The sequence below is a fragment of the Neolamprologus brichardi genome, unplaced genomic scaffold (assembly GCF_056152115.1).
Source record: "Neolamprologus brichardi isolate AB-2024 unplaced genomic scaffold, ASM5615211v1 NODE_ptg000038l+_length_1369362_cov_1, whole genome shotgun sequence".
NCBI lineage: Eukaryota > Metazoa > Chordata > Actinopteri > Cichliformes > Cichlidae > Neolamprologus > Neolamprologus brichardi.
In genome coordinates, this window is record NW_028270040.1 from 854,926 (window position 1) to 870,829 (window position 15,904).

Consider the following 15,904-nt stretch of genomic DNA (forward strand, 5'->3'; position numbering starts at 1 on the left):
GTCTGTTTACTGAATAAACTGTTAAAATACTCATATGTGTTGTTTCCTCAGACTTCAATCTTTCAATCCAAAAAACGACACCAAACAAGAGCCAGTAGCAGAAAAATAGAACAGAATAGAAAAGACCTTTATTGTCATTGTACATGTATAAAGAAAAATGTGCCTTTTTATGTATGTGTTCTGTTCTGTTTTGGCAGATTTGGCTATTTAGTTTTTCATAGGCACAACCGACATCCTCACCTCTGCTGCTCAACTCACGAATGCATTCTCCCTTCAATGAGCCATTTAAGGAGAAATTACCAGGCTAAGAAGCATCTCCCAACAAAGAAGTCACTGACCAAACAAATGTCCTAATTTATTGTGCAGTTTTCACACACAGGATATAATATATATATAATATATATGAATAAATGATAGTGCCCTTGCATTTCAAATTCTGTAATATCGATGTTTTAGTCGTTTTTAAATACAAGAGCAGCAGAAACTGTTCAATAAAGACAAAGAAGCTGTGAACCAAATAGCTTTTTAATGAAATCATTAGTGGTTAAGCAAAGTAACATTACAAAGGAAACAAAAGCAAGGAAACGGTTAAGTGTGAAGAACATTTGTTCCATTGGCACAGGCGTCAGTGCAGCTGCATGTTGTTACTGCTCTCACAGACATGGCATTGTTTCCCCTTTTACTGGTTTGAGCATCAAATCACCAAAGGTCTCAGCTGTACATCGACAATGCTAAAATATTTCAGCCGTCCTTACATATAAATGTCATTTGTTGCAAGCTGTGCAAACATCACAATAGTTTGACATGTAATGAAGAAGCGCAGGCAGCAGCGCACTGGCTGTGATTCACATTATATACAAAGATGAACAGGAAATGGTGACGACTCTAGGAACTAAGCAGAAACCTGTGGGAACAGTTACATGAAGCTCTCTTAGAATCATTTGTCATGTATTTGTAGCCTTCTGGCTTCTGGCCACGCCCCCTGCCCTTACCACAGAACACCTGTAGAAATATATGATGAATGAGCTACAGAGATGCAGTCAGAGCAGAACATTCAAACGCAAATCAACATCTTGACTTTTAAAAAGAGCTGTTGGTTTTATTGGTGAACGCACATGTAGAGGAAAATATGATGAAATGACCGGACACTAGGGGGCAGTGTCAGCCTGCAGCAGTCACATAAAAGCTCCAGAGAGCACGCAGTGATTGTAAAAGCTGAGGATGCGTTGGTCCTTGTGGCAGCTTCTTTACCCAACTCATATCAGACAATAAAAAATGACAGAAGACTTTTTTCAACACAGGAGACGATCACTCAAAGAAATGTAATGGACCTAACTACCTTCATTTTCATAACGGCTGTTGTTTGGGAGAAATGGCCGCACAATGTTCTGCAAAAACAACAAAGACACAGCGAGTCTACTACAGTCTGTCAGCAGTAAGAACATTAGCCTGATATAAAACGTGATCACATACAAATACACAAATACTCAACAATAACTTGGCATCATTGTGCTTCTAAGTAAAGAGTAAATTAAGCAGAATACTATAACATTAGTAAGTAGAGACGGTGGAAGGACTAGCATAGCATGTGTGATACTTGATATTTCTGGATAAGCGTGAATATTTACTCTGTGAATTTATCATTTATCAGTCGGGAATCTGCGGCCCGACATCCTTTAAACAAACTTTTCTCTAGCTGTGAGTCAGACTGAGAAAAAGGGACACTTTCTAAGAATAATTCAGCCCTGCTCACAACAAACTTTCATCTTCTCCCCTTTATCCTCGTCTTTGCTCATGATCGTCTCCACCTTTGGAAATCTGAGAGGAATGTCACATATTCCTTTGGATAGTGATTCTTAAGCCATAATATGTAATCAAATAAAGGAAAAAATATAACTTGCAGCTTTTAGCATGTGGTCCATAAAAAGGACCTTTTGGGGGAGGGGCCTCTGTAGATCACCTTATAGAGCGGAAAAGCCAAATGTGTTAGCACTCTTCATGGTTATAGCCCCAGGCTTTCCTCTCTGTTCTCAGGTGCTACTTTTAAAAACACAAAGACTGACTCTGACTGTGAGTGCAGAGCAATCAGGGCCAGTGAGCTTTGAAGCAGGCAGACATGCAGGTGAGATGCAAACAAAGGTCAGTTAAAAACATCACCGGCCTCCTGCAAAAGCTCTGACTTAGTTTAGTTGTGTTTACAATGGTTCTGTTTTGTGCAGAGCATGATTACATCTGTTTGAATGCTCACTTTCTTTAGGCTGAATTCTTGTCTTGGGCACCACCTGTTGGATAATCTGGGAATTACATGTTCCCAGAAAGCATTTTTGTGAACACGATGTTGTCTTAACTGGCTGGAATAATGGCCGAAATCAAAATAATAATAATAATAATGATACCCAGGTTGTAATTAGCCTCATAATTTTCTGTGGTATCTTGATCTTAATGCTAACAATGATTTTGTTAGCATCTGCTTTATATCTTTAATCGCTATCTCTGTCTCTGTCTTCGTGCTCCTGCAAAGCATCGTGGCTGTCCTCCTCTTCGTCCTCATCAGCCTCTTCCTCATCACCACCTCCATTCATCATTTCCATCTCCACCTCCACGCCTCCTTCCTCAGCCTCCACTTCACTGAAGGGCTCGGGATCCTGTGACACCTCGACCATCTCGGTGCCTTGCACCACTTCAACAGCACCCTCGCGAATCTTTTTGACGTGGAAGGTGAAGGGGGGCACTTTGTACACGGCGGTCTTGGACCGGGCATAAACCACGTGGTCTGGTGTGAAGGCTTTCTTCATCTTGTCGCTGGACGTCTTCATCTTCTGCTTGCGCTCAGGGTTGACGCTCATGCGTGTCCCGAGTTTTCCCATCTTCTTCTCAATGTTGTGGCGGGTCTTCTCCAGGTTTTCCTTGGTCTTCTGCTTGGTCTTTTCTAAATTCTCCTTGGTTCTTTGCCTTGTCTTTTCCAGGTTCTCCTTTGTCTTCTGCTTGGTCTTCTCAAGGTTCTCCTTGGTTTTTTGTCTGGTCTTCTCCAGGTTCTCTTTGGTCTTTGCTCTGGTCTTATCCATCTTCTCCTTTGAGAAAACAGTTTTCAGGGTTTGTACACGCTGCAGGCTGCTGCGCTTGATGCGTTCGGCGCGAGTCTCCTCGATGGCCTCCTCGATCTCCAAACCCTCTTCGTCCGATGAGAGGTCCACGTGAGGCTTGTCTGCCTTCTCTCCTTCTTCTCCCTCTTCTCCGGGCTCTTCCGCAGCTTCTTTGAGCTCGAGCAGACTGCCTCCTCTGCTTCCCGACACAGACTCGGAAACCTTCATGGATTTTGAAATGCTGAGTTTCGAGGGAACTTTCACTTCATCCTGTGGAGGAAAGAGCATAAATCCTGACATTATTTCTTCTGATAGAGGTTTTGTTAACGTAGCTGAACACATTACTGACATATTATCACATTTTAAGGCTGATAGTGTGTCTTGTTACCAGAGATGGGCAGTAACGCGCTACTTGTAACGCGTTACTGTAATCCGATTACTTTTTTCAAGTAACGAGTAAAGTAAGGGATTACTATTGCAAAAGCAGTAATTAGATTACCGTTACTTTCCCGTAGGAACGCTGCGTTACTGCGTTACTAAAACCGTGATTTTCTTGCGAGAATGTCTCATGACAGTGACGTAAGCGAGTGCGACGTTCGTGACAACAGCTGTGTGCAGATCAACAATGGATCATATATCGAGTGCAGAGAGAGTATGAGCGTGCAGCGTTTAAAGCGTGGAAGTACTGACCTTACTTTGAGTTTGATTCCATAAAAAGTGACAAAAACATTAGTGTCCGTTGTGCGTGGGAAGAAAACTTCTTGTTACAGCGAAAAAAAACCCTAAACTTCCGAGCAAGCACCGAGTAGCTACGACGTAATGGGAAACTCACAGAGAAACTCGCAGATTCTTCCACTGACCGCTGCACACCTGCACCAGGGTAAACCTCCGCCTGCCCCACTCCTGCTTTACAGGTGAAAATAGAGCAACAGGACCGCTAGTCTTTGACCTTATTTATTTTCTGCTGTGTTTTACTTGCATCTATTTGAAAGACTGAGTGTAAACACACAAAAAATTATTTTATGTGCAGGAATGTGCAGAAAATAGGTTTAAATGTTAAACTAATTTCTTCCAGTCAGAGAATGTTGCAGATAATTAAATGTTTGCTTGATGCATAAAGTTAAAAGATTAAAACTAATAAAACAAGTTTTAAAAAGAGACTTTTCCATTTGATTACATTTTGTATGATGATTATGCAGAAAAAGTAGAATTGGGCTGAAAGATCTTTTTCTTTATCACCTATTCAGGTTGTAAATCGTGTTTTTAAAAAGTAACTAAGTAACTAAGTAATTAATTACTTTTGAAAATAAGTAGTCAGTAAAGTAATGGGATTACTTTTTTGGGGAAGTAATCAGTAATTAGTTACTGATTACTTTTTTCAAGTAACTTGACCAACACTGCTTGTTACATATCACAGTCCAGAGCAGCGTTGTGGTTCTGCTGGTTGGTGTATCCAGATTCATACAGGATGAATGTGGTGAAGTCACAAATTTTAGCTTTAGGAGTATTGGTACAAGGAGTGGTATGTCTCTGCTATCATGAAATGATTTATGTGTGTTTGTGCATTGTTCCTCTTTCTGTCGATGTGTGCAAGTACCCACAGGCTAACCAAGCCGAGCCGTGTGACTCACTTCAGGTTTTCCACACAGTGCAGCCATTAGAGGCCATCATAAACAGACGATTCTGAGTAAAGACACGAAGCTGTCTCCGAGGAATGAAAGGAAAAAGTTTGTGTGGGATGTCAGCTGTGACAAAAGGGGCAAACAACATAATTACAGTGTGCGCACAAAGCTGCTCTGACCCTTCTGCTGCCATCATTAAGATGTGCTTAACACACATGCGGAGGGGAGGAGAGAGCTCCGGGACATTTGTGGTTGAACCGTGTTTGTCTCTGCAGGCTGCTGCACGCTCTCATTCGCTGTCATATCGTGTTAACCTGGAAACTCTGCGTCATCGTCCTCCAGAGACGGGAACAGTCGCAGCAGGAAGGCAGTGGGATTATTATTTCTGCATTCTGATATCGAGCTCGTCTACCACAGCGCTCATTTGCTTCTGAACCATTGTGTTTTTATTACCTCATGACTTCTAGCACGCTGTCTGCTGGCGACATTCTGGAATAGCGGTCCCATCACTCTGCAGTGAGCGTTGCAGTTTCCGAACTTTACTTGTTTGGAATATTTTGTATGTGTGACCTGCCTCGCCTGACCCTGGCCCGCCCTGTAAAGCATTCCTGTACAGAAACACTTCACGCTCGCCTCCATAGTCATTCATTCCCCTCTCTGTTCCATCTTCCACCCACCATATCTTCCCTTTCTCAATAACATTCCAGCCAAGGGAGCCTATCTTTCTCTTTTCCCATAAATTCAGGCCTGCAAATGCAGGGATGGAAGAGAGGGCGGGGCTCTTCCTCTTTCCATCACGGCAACTTTGAATCCAGCTGGGCTCCAGACATGTACCTTGTGTACTGAATGTAGTACTTGCTGTATGTATTGTGTGTTTGTCTCCCCTTACACCGCCTTTATTGTCAAAACAGGAACTCGGTGGGGCCGGGACAAAGGACTGCAGGGATGGGGGATGGTCAGGTGAGGAAAGTGGAGATGCTTTTCTGCTGTCGTATGAAGCGAGTAATTGCACACATGGGATGATTCTAAGAGTCGTGGAAAACCATCTGGTCAGCAGGAAGATGATAGCATCAAAGTCTTAGCACTGAGAGCTAAGTGTGAGCATGTAGAGGAGGGGGGGTCTGCGTCCATTGTGTTCTGTTCTCGTGGTTTTATTGAGGTATTGTGCTGCAGTATCTTGGGTAAACTTGACCTTAGATGAGGGAGTTTGGCTTTCCTGCCGGGCGGGGGTGCTGGAAAATACCTGCCTAGTTACAATTCATTGTGTCTTATGTTGAAGTCAAGGACAATGCAGTGGGTGCTGAAAATCACTTAAGCAGGTTAAACCTCGAGCCTGGATCTCTCCACACTTAAAATACTCCCAGGTACACTTCCAACACTTCCTTCCAATGACACCACACCATTTATTATTCCAGAAATAATTTGCATGTCCCAGTAAACAGTAGATTTGGTTTTCCAGATTCCAGGATGGACTTTTGTTTTATACAAACCAACAGCTTCTTCTGCCGTTTGCACCCATATTCATCACATACATCAACAGCACAAATAGGTGCTTAAGTAAAAAAGTGTCATTCCACATATCTTTGTAATGACATTTTTACATATTTTATCAGAATCAGAATATTTTTAAATCCCCTAAAGAAATGACGTATAAATAAACATCAGGATCCTTTCAGCCAGCAGAGAAGGTTTGCTGTGGATAGGACACCATCTGAGCGATCACAGGACAGCAGCACTAGTTTGTACAAACGAATTCTTCTAAAGATTTTTGTTCTGTAAATTCATTATAGATCTAACTGCACAGAGCGATATACAAGTAATGACAGTTATCAACATGAAAGAGATATACACATCAATAAATCAATAATTATAAGCCAATGACATCTCCTATATGATTTCAAAATCCATCCATTCGGTTCCGTTTATAGGCGGGAGCCTATCCCAGCTGTCATAGGGCGAGAGGCGGGGTACGCCCTGGACAGGTGGCCAGTCTGTTACACACAGGGACAGACAACCATTGACTCCCACCTATGGGCAATTTGGATTAATCAGTTAACCTTTCCCTCCAAACTGCATGTCTTTGGGAGGAAGCCGGAGTACCCGGAGGGAACCCACGGGGAGAACATGCAAACTCCACACAGAAAGACCTGATGGTGGAATTGAACTCAGGACCCTCTTGTTAGCAACAGTGCTAACCACCGTGCTGCCCTGAAAAAGTGTCATTAAAAATTGTACCTTAAATATATTTGAATATGCAACCTGTGCGCTATTGAGCTCCTTCAATAAGTTTATAATGTTGACTTCAATACTTTTTTGTGATGGACGGTTCACACACCAGTTTTATATTCTATAAAAATATTTCTGTTATCCAAAATAAATATTTCAGAAAACTGGAAAACAGAGTTTTGGAGGATCTGGAGACTGAAGCGACTTCTTTGCTCACTGGTTGCTTTGTTTTCTGTCACATGATCACTGAAAGGCTTCTCATGGAGATGCTGCATGTTGTCTTAGACCACGGAGTCAGTTTAGTTTTAGATAAGTACAAGAAAGTGGATGCATGGATGGACTATAGAGACTATAAAAATAGTTGTGGCACAAACTCAGTGTTAGTGTTCTGCTTAAAATGAGATGTAGATGATTGTCTTATCTTTAAGGAGCCCAAAGTCAGTCTATCAGTTTGGTAAAGATGTGTGCGTGTGTGTCTAAAGTACATGGAAAGAGCGCAGGAGGAAGTTCAGGCAGTCACCTTGGTGTGTTGACTTCCTGACTCTGCTAATTTAATGGGACATTGTTCTCCGTGAGGATGCTGTGCCAAAGACAGGAAAGCACACTCAGAGTCACGGAAAATAGACCAATGAGGTACGTAAGGATTGGCAACCTCTCAGTGTGTGTGTGTGTGTGTGTTTGTGTGTGTGTGTGAGTGTGTGTGTGTGTGTGTGAGTGTGTTTGTGTGTGTGTGTTCCTGTCTAGCTATCTTTGTGAGGACCAAAATCTGCATTCTACTATACTTGTGTCAGGATTACAATTAGGTTATGGTTAGATTATGGTTAGGTTATGGTTAGGTTATGGTTAGGTTTAGGGTAAGGAGCTACTGAAAGCATTATGTCAATGAAGGTCCTCACTATGATAGCTGAACGGGCTTGTGTGTGTGTGTGTGGCTGCACTAAGACCACACTTTGCCTTTAACATTGCAAAACATGAACATGCACAAGATGATAATTTCCATATCTAGTTAAATTACAAAATGCGAGTTGAGACGTTTGTTGCAAAACGTGTGTGTGTGTGTGTGTGTGTGTGTCTCCTGAAGCAGTGGGACTCATCTTGCGATTGGTTTTATATTTATGAGGCTGCACTCTTTGCTCTTTATCTCTTGTTATGCCTTTATGTAAGATGAAACTAACACTTTACAATGAAGTCAAGAGGTAACCCAGAAGTATGAGAGGCCCGCAGTTCACACTAACCCTGTCAATGTGTGTGTGTGTGTGTGTGCCTGTGTGTGTGTGTGTGTGTGTGTGCTGCTGAGATCAGCTGGCTAATGCTCTGTGCTGTCAGCAGAACTGTTTTTGTTTCATGATGAGTGTGCACGATGACTCCTGTGCCACGGTCCATCTCAGTGCAGCTCTTTGGTCAAGCATTTCCCTTTGTCATGCTTTTCCATGTGACTTTAACTGATCTGATTTCCTTTTTTCTAGGACAGTGTTAAATCCAAAAATTGTTGGGTTTCCTGGGTGTAGCCAGCGGGGTCCATGGTAGCCATGGCAGCAATAACAATGCCCGAACAGCTACCTCAGCCAAGTATCTGCCAAGTGTGTGTGTGAGCTTCCTGCTGCAGAGGATACAGTTACAACATTATATCCTCGGAGCTAAATCTGTGCATGTGCTCTTCATGTCACTATTGTTGCGTCGTAGTTTGCGATGACAACAAAAATCATTCTGGAAGCAAAGATTTCCAGTTTCACCACCAAAGTGCTGAATTGAGGTTGTGTTTCCATGGTAACAGGGACGAGGCTGACTGGAACTATAATGTTTCCAGATAAAAGCAAAACAATGTTTACTAGTCAGGAGCCGTAATTTGTGTGTGTGTGTGGTGGGGGGGCGGGGTAGGAGCACACCATGGAAGCTTTCCACTCTCACACAGCAACCACTCATCAGGCTGATGCAGAGCGAGAGGAATCCGGCAATAACACACCCTCCTCTGTTTCTGCTTTCCTGTTTAAACTCTAACCACCGACAGTTCCCCTACTGCTGTGGAAAAGCATGTGTGTGTGTACCTGTGTGAGCAGCATGCATACTCTACTGTACGAAGCTCTAGGAGTCCACATTCCATTACACACACACACACACACACACACACACACACACACACACACACACATTCAGGGGATTTTCCAGTAAATCCAGGAAAAAGGGGAATCCTCGTGATACAGCTGCTGATGCAAAGAGTAACTGAGGGCAGGCTGAGAAGCAAGCGAGGACACTGTGTGTGTCTGAGTGACATTTAAAGAACAACTCACAAGCCAACTGTCATGGAAATACACATTTTGTCTTGCTACTTTTTCAGATCACATGTTTTAGAGGAGCCATTAAACAGAAATGATTTTTGTCGAGCTTCTAAAGTCGAGAATTGAAGCGTTAACCTCGTGTCGCCTGTGGCTCATAGCTATACTCACAATAGGTTTGTCTAAGCATGGGAACAGTCATGGAGCTCTGTGGAGCTTTAATGCAGTGCTTAAAGCTCAGAGCATAGTTCTGTGCAGCAGGACCAGCAGCTTCAGCCTCGTGAGTTAGTTTTGAGGTTACAAAAATGTTCAGTTGTTTCATGGTAACGTCTACTGTACCTGCTCTGGAGGATGAGATGTTCAAGAAAAGAGATCAGCTTTACAGAACCAGCACCTGTGACCTATCAGTCCTCAGGAAAATAGCACCTCAGATAACAGGAGGATCAGTTTACACAGACTGTCTCCATACAAGCAGACACCTTCCCACCACACCTCAAATAATTTGCACTGACTTGGCAACAGTGACTGACTTTAAGCAGATTGAAGCTACTAGGAGTGAAATAATGTGAAGTGGCAACATAAAGTCGGGGGAGCCGAGATAAACCAAGCCAAGCGACCGGAGCAGCCAACGAGCCCGAACACTGGTGACCTGTTGGTGAATATGTTCGATACATTTATTTTCTCTGCAGGAGAAATGTTTCTGTGCACGCAGCACAACCATCATTGGCAGTTTCATAAAACATTATTTATAAATCAGCGTTCATCATTTATAAAAGAGTGAGGTGTTATTTCTAAGTTAACATGCTGTAACAGCTTGATATCTTTTTCTATTGAATGTAACAATATATGCACACATCAGTCTAATGTTAATGAACACCCTGTTAGACTGTGTGTGTGTGCGTGCGTGTGCGTGTGTGTATTTCTTATTGAATGCCATGGGAAAAAGTGATGTTCAGAAAGAGTAAAACTCCTCCTCCTGTTTTCCACTCATCCCCTTTAATCAGAGACGTGGGACCAAAGAGAGAGAAATACAGATTGCTATATAAAGTGAAGGCATGCCGCAGGTCCCTGCGGAGAAGAGGGATGAGTCACCAGGCCTAGAGTTGCACTGGAGCGCAGCCTTCTTTTCCAAATTCCCTTTTTTCTTTTCTTTTCTTTCTCTCTGTCCTTTCCAAAGTGTAGTTCCTCCCTGAGGTACCACATGGTCAGACGGGGATCACTGTGCAATGAGTCAGATTGGCATAACAGCTCCAGAGCAACTGAACAAATATTGTGTGCCAGTTGTTGGCCAAGTTATTCTATTTCTGATTAATTTTCACAGTCTTTGGCTTTCATCAGTCACATGTTCATATTAGATCAAATAAACAGTTTGTAAGTGCAGATGTAAGGCAGGTAAAGGACTGTGCTGAAAGGTAAATGTAGCTGAATGTGGTTTAAGTGAACATTAAGTGTAATAGCTGTGCTTTGTTTGGTTTTTCTTTTTGTCTGGTGCCTTCTTACAAGGCAGCTCCTGCTGTGTCCACTGCATTTGTCTTAAATCTGCTTTGTTCTCATATAGGTTGTTCACATAACGTCCCACTAGCATTCAGCTTTATTGTGAATATCGCCCAGATCACTGAAGTCTCGTCTTCCTATCCGGTCGTTAAGTGATGATGTGACGAATCCTGCTTCTGGGCCTAAAGTAGTCTGTGTTTAATATGCTTTTGTGTTGTTAACATGTTTAATGTTTTGTATTTTCTTCTATTTAATCTCAAAAAGCTCCTAAAACAGTCAGTGATCACTGTTGACCTCCCTCGGCTTTTATTACCGCTAATCATTTATTTAAGCTCAGTTTTTAAAACCTTAGGATGTAACTACAGCCCAGCCCATGCAGCAGTATATGAATGACTAACCTCGTATTGTGGATGGATTATCTCAGTTGTTCTCCTGGCTGAAGTTTGGTCCTTTTACAGCATCCTGCCATGCGATTACATTTGTTCCTGACCACCGAGAACACTCACGTTAACTTTTATCGAGTGGAAAAAAAGTTAGCTTGTTTATATTATGCTAACATAGCTGTGTCGCTAGCGGTCACGTAGCACATCATTATATACCAGCTAGCCAAACTTCAGTAACCCTACAAACGTCACTGCTGTTTAGTTTTCTGTCTTCATTTATGTTGGAAGTGATAACAGAGCTGTACGTTTGAATTTGTTTCCAAAACCCCGCAGTCAGGACATGCTATATTGTATTTAGATAGAAGCTAGCGAGCTAACTTCCTGCTAACTTCTAACTCCGTTAAATGTCATAAATCCCGTTTTCATGGATGCCTGGATGTTAAACTCAATTGTTACACCTGGTAGAGCAGAACGCTGATCATTTTATTAAAGATGAAAGACTTTAGACTTTAGACTTTTTCAACTCTCAGTAATGCCACAGTGATCGTTTGATATATGGACCTGCAGCGGAGTTTAGGCCCAGACACGGCTAGTGACGTCAGACTTAACAACCGGATAGACTAAATGCAGCAGAGAACAAAGACAGTGATCAAATATCTGGCGTCTCTCACCATCATACTCAGCTGGTCGTTACCATGTAGTTATTAATAGAGACTCCTGATACATAAGTGCTTGTTTCATGCACCATCATGTACTGGATATGATGATGATGATTTTAAAAACGTTCTACAAGTTTAGTCATAACGAGCGGTTCTGTTTGTGCTGCTCATGTTGGGTTTGCAGATGTTCAGGATTTTCCCTGTAGGCTCTTCACCTCACAGCTCCTTAACAAATACAATTTAACTCATTATTTTAATAACTGAAGTGATTAGAATTGCATGAAAGGCACCTTCAAGTATAATTGTGAAATGTGAGCATATTTCTGTACTTGTTTAATGTTCTTGTCTGGTTTTGAAATAATAAGCCAGTCTGTGACGTCTCTTAAAGACAAATAACACACAATAGTCATTCAAATGCATTTGCTGCTTTGGTCAGATGTGTCTGTTTTATGTCATTTTGTACAGTTCTTAAAGGCCCGCAGTGCGTCTCTAAGCCTACGTGGGACTTCAGAGCCCGACAGTTTCCATAAAGCTCTCGTCTGTTTAACCAGCTGAGCTTTGTAAAGTTGCATAAATGAACCAATAAAGTTTTCTTGAAGTGTTTCCAAGGCTGCAGACATGTGTGTGTGAGGCAGCCTGGTGCTGTTCTCACTCTTACTGCAAGACACAGCTTGCCATTGTGGACTATCACTGGAGGTTGTTTTCATGGCGTGCTTTGGTTTGTGAGTATTCTGATCATGTACTTTCATGCAGAAGCACATATCAGTGTATGAAGGTAACCAGAGAAACACACAATCCAGTGTGATGAGTAAACCATAATTCCTCCTGTGCCAAATGGATACAAAGAATCTAACTGTAATTTTGTGTTTGTGTACTTTAGGCAAAGCTTGAGATAAGCCTTCCACTCAGAAATGTTTCATTTTTACGCGATGAGCTTCTAATTACAAGCTTCAGCTCGAGCTCGGTAAAAAGAAAGGGGCAAGATTCTGGAGCTTGGCAGCCTCTCTGTGTACATGTCCCCACACTTGGACGGACAGAGATGATAGCGGTCGTTTCCATGGTCACCCTGTGTTACTGTTTCCAAAAACAATGAGGAGGTTGGTGTGTAAGGAGAGGAGCTGCAGAACAACTGACTTCTTCCTCAGCCTCAGCTGTGGCTGTGCTCTGCTGTTGCTCCGCCTACAGAAGAGCACAGTCACACTGGTGGACGCTGGTTTTCAGAGGTGTACGACCAACTGGTCATTACTGTTAATGACTTCACATCCTGGCTTTATTGTTTGGTATGAGTCAAGCTCCAAAAATGTTGGAAAATACTTCCCACAATTTTGCCCGCTGTAGGCTTTCAGACTCCACTCTGTTATAAACATGAACGCCAAACTCTAGATGAGATAGAGCCTTATCTGTTTCAACACACCAGTGTGTCACCTGTTGTCAGGTAGAATAGACTGTGGATCAGGTTTAAAGCTAAGAAAAAGTTGACTGATGGTGACTGACCCTTTCATCGTGGTAACCATACTTGTTTCATTTGCTTCATCACCCTGGGCAGTAAAGCCACTAAGCAGTGAATGTACAGCGACTGTCTCGTGGCATCTGTTTGCAGAGTTTATTCTGGCCTACACTGATCGCTGCCATCACTTCCTCCTTGGTAATCCTCTGCACTTCTCGATTCACTAACTGTCCTTCTCTGAGTCTTTGTCTACATTCAGCTCTTCAGCGTATTCCTTCCATCCTCTCTAAACACTCTCTTCACTCAGAAACACCGTCTGTGCGCCCTCTTCTTGAAGTACATGTTCACCACAGCCATGCTTTTAGCAAAGTCTACCACCATTTGAATTGCTCTCCTTCAAACACACCTCCTCACATCTGTTCCTTTCACCTACATGTCCATAGATGTCACCACTGTCTACACCCTGGGTAAACTCTCTGCCACTTCCTCCAACTTTCTCAAGAACTCCTCTCCGTCTAAGTTGTCTGACACTCTCTTCAGCTCCACACTCTTCCTTCAAGATTACCCCTACTCCATTTCTACACCATGGTAGAACCCTTTGAATATATCTGCGATGCTCCTGGCCTTCCCTTCCACTCTCTCCTGCAAACACAGTATAGCTACCTTACCCTTCAAATTCAAACGGTTAATCTTAAATGTTTAGCCATTCATTCAAAAACTAAAATATAAAATGTCCAGATGATGAGCTGGAGCAACAAAACAAATAAAAGCTCACTCAAGTTCAGCACCCATGTCTATCTCAGACCATACCATGCTGTAGTGGAACAAACTGGCTCTTAGCACACTAAATCCTTGATTACCCTGTTAATGAAAATAACTGAACCCCTGCTAACAGCAGGTATGTATACTGGGAATGTGTCTGTGGGTGACTTTGTTTTGAGGCTTGCTTTTTAAAAATAACTTTGGTAGTAATAGCAACATAGTTTGGTTTAAATTGTCCAACTTTTTTGTTAGTGTAGATTTGATGCAGACATTCATGGAGTATAGAAAAATTAATTTTTCAAGCTATATGGAGGATAGGAATCCTGGTCCCTGGAACTGGGACAGGCATTACACTTTCCCAGTTTGACTGGCCATTCACAGGGAGAACACAGAAAGGCTCCCGCTGATTTAAAGGCAATGGATTTGTCTCACCATGGAGCCAGGCTCCAACTCTGTAATGAGACAAAAACTTCAGGGTCAACTTACCAGGAGGTTTCAAGACCTTTGCTTCACCTGCCTGGACGTCTGTTAACAGATGGTCGAAACTGTCATGTCACATGAAGACTTTACGTGACTACTAAGCAACATTCATGCTCCCAAAGCTTCCAAAAATCCACAATTTCATACAAAAGTGGTCTGAAGAATAAGTAAGACAATAATGGCAATAGAGCTTACTTTGGTCAGTGTAAGGTGTTAAAAAAGCGAGAGCAACACTGAAGTCATAACAGAGGTTGATGACTCTGTGACTTATCACAAATGTTCTTCTGTTCAGGGCCACTAATGTAACTGGCCATGAAAGTCTTCGAACCTGGAATCATATGACAGAGTGGATCATATGAGGAACAAACTGATGTTTTCACTGTGAGTCACTGGCATCTGACTCATGTGGAAACATTCCTACTTTGAAACACAAATAATTAAGAGTAAGACAATTACTCTATTGATGTCAAGTGACCAGTACTGGAGCAGATCCAGCTGAAAAATATGACAGTATTTGTAAAATGACCAAACACTGAAGGGTCTGTCAGTGATAAAGTCCCTTTTTAAATGCATAATCAGTGATGTGTGAATAAGGTTGAGCGGGCACGCAAATTTAAACTGATGCCAGTTATCTGTGCGCTTAAAGCAGGGGCGTAATTTCCAGGGGGGTTAGGGGGGTTATGACCCCCCCAATAATCAGACCCTACCAATATAACCCCCCCAAATAAAATTATGAATTATCTTGCATAAATAGTTTGTTGATTTTCTTTACTCATTTCAGGTATTACCAGTAAAATAGTTACATTCTTAATCATCTAGGAATTTACCCAGATTTATTTATTTATTTAGACAGAGATCTTGTCTGGGCCTCGAGCAGTTCGTGGGGGGCCTGTCTGAGGCAACGGCTCGTTAGGTCTGCTGCCACCGCCTGGCAGATCTGACGGCGGTTATGCTGGCGGAGGACCATCTGGCGGCCAACCCGCGACCCAGCCGAGAGGAGCCGCGGCGGAGTGCCCATATTCCGCTGCGTCACAGCGGAGGGACGGCGGCCCTGTGGGAACGGAGCAGGCAGCGGGGTGGAGCCCTGCACCGAGAATGTCCACTCATGGAGGTGGGGTAGGTGTTCCGTGTTGCCGGCACTCCAGCACCCGCCCCGGTACAGGAGGGGCGTACCGCGTGTCGGTAAGGTGTCAAGGGGGTATTCGCCATGCTTTGATGGACACGGGCTGCACGCAGACCCTGGTCCACCAAAGTTTGGTTCGCCCCAGGGCATTGTTGGAGGCTGACTGGGTGGAGGTTAAATGTGCGCATGGGGATATTCACAAGTACCCGGTAGTGTCACTGTTGCTGAAATTCAAGGGCAAAACGCATGGAGTGAAGGCGGCGGTTAGCCGGCGCCTGTCGCATCCCCTTATTTTGGGTACAAATTGGCCGGGGTTCCACAGCTTACTGGGGCAGTACACAGGGATGGGATC

General features: G+C 43.0%; 1 protein-coding gene across 1 annotated transcript in view; it reads right to left on the reverse strand.

Moving 5' to 3' along the window:
* Positions 1–507: 507 nt before the first annotated feature.
* The window catches only part of cavin1b (caveolae associated protein 1b), a 29,597-nt gene continuing 14,200 nt past the window's right edge, over positions 508–15,904 (reverse strand). Inside the window, exon 2 of the mRNA XM_006801637.3 lies at positions 508–3,353. Within this exon, the coding sequence (XP_006801700.1) occupies positions 2,481–3,353 (873 nt within the window). The 3' untranslated portion in view covers positions 508–2,480. The remainder of the gene's footprint in view (positions 3,354–15,904) is intronic.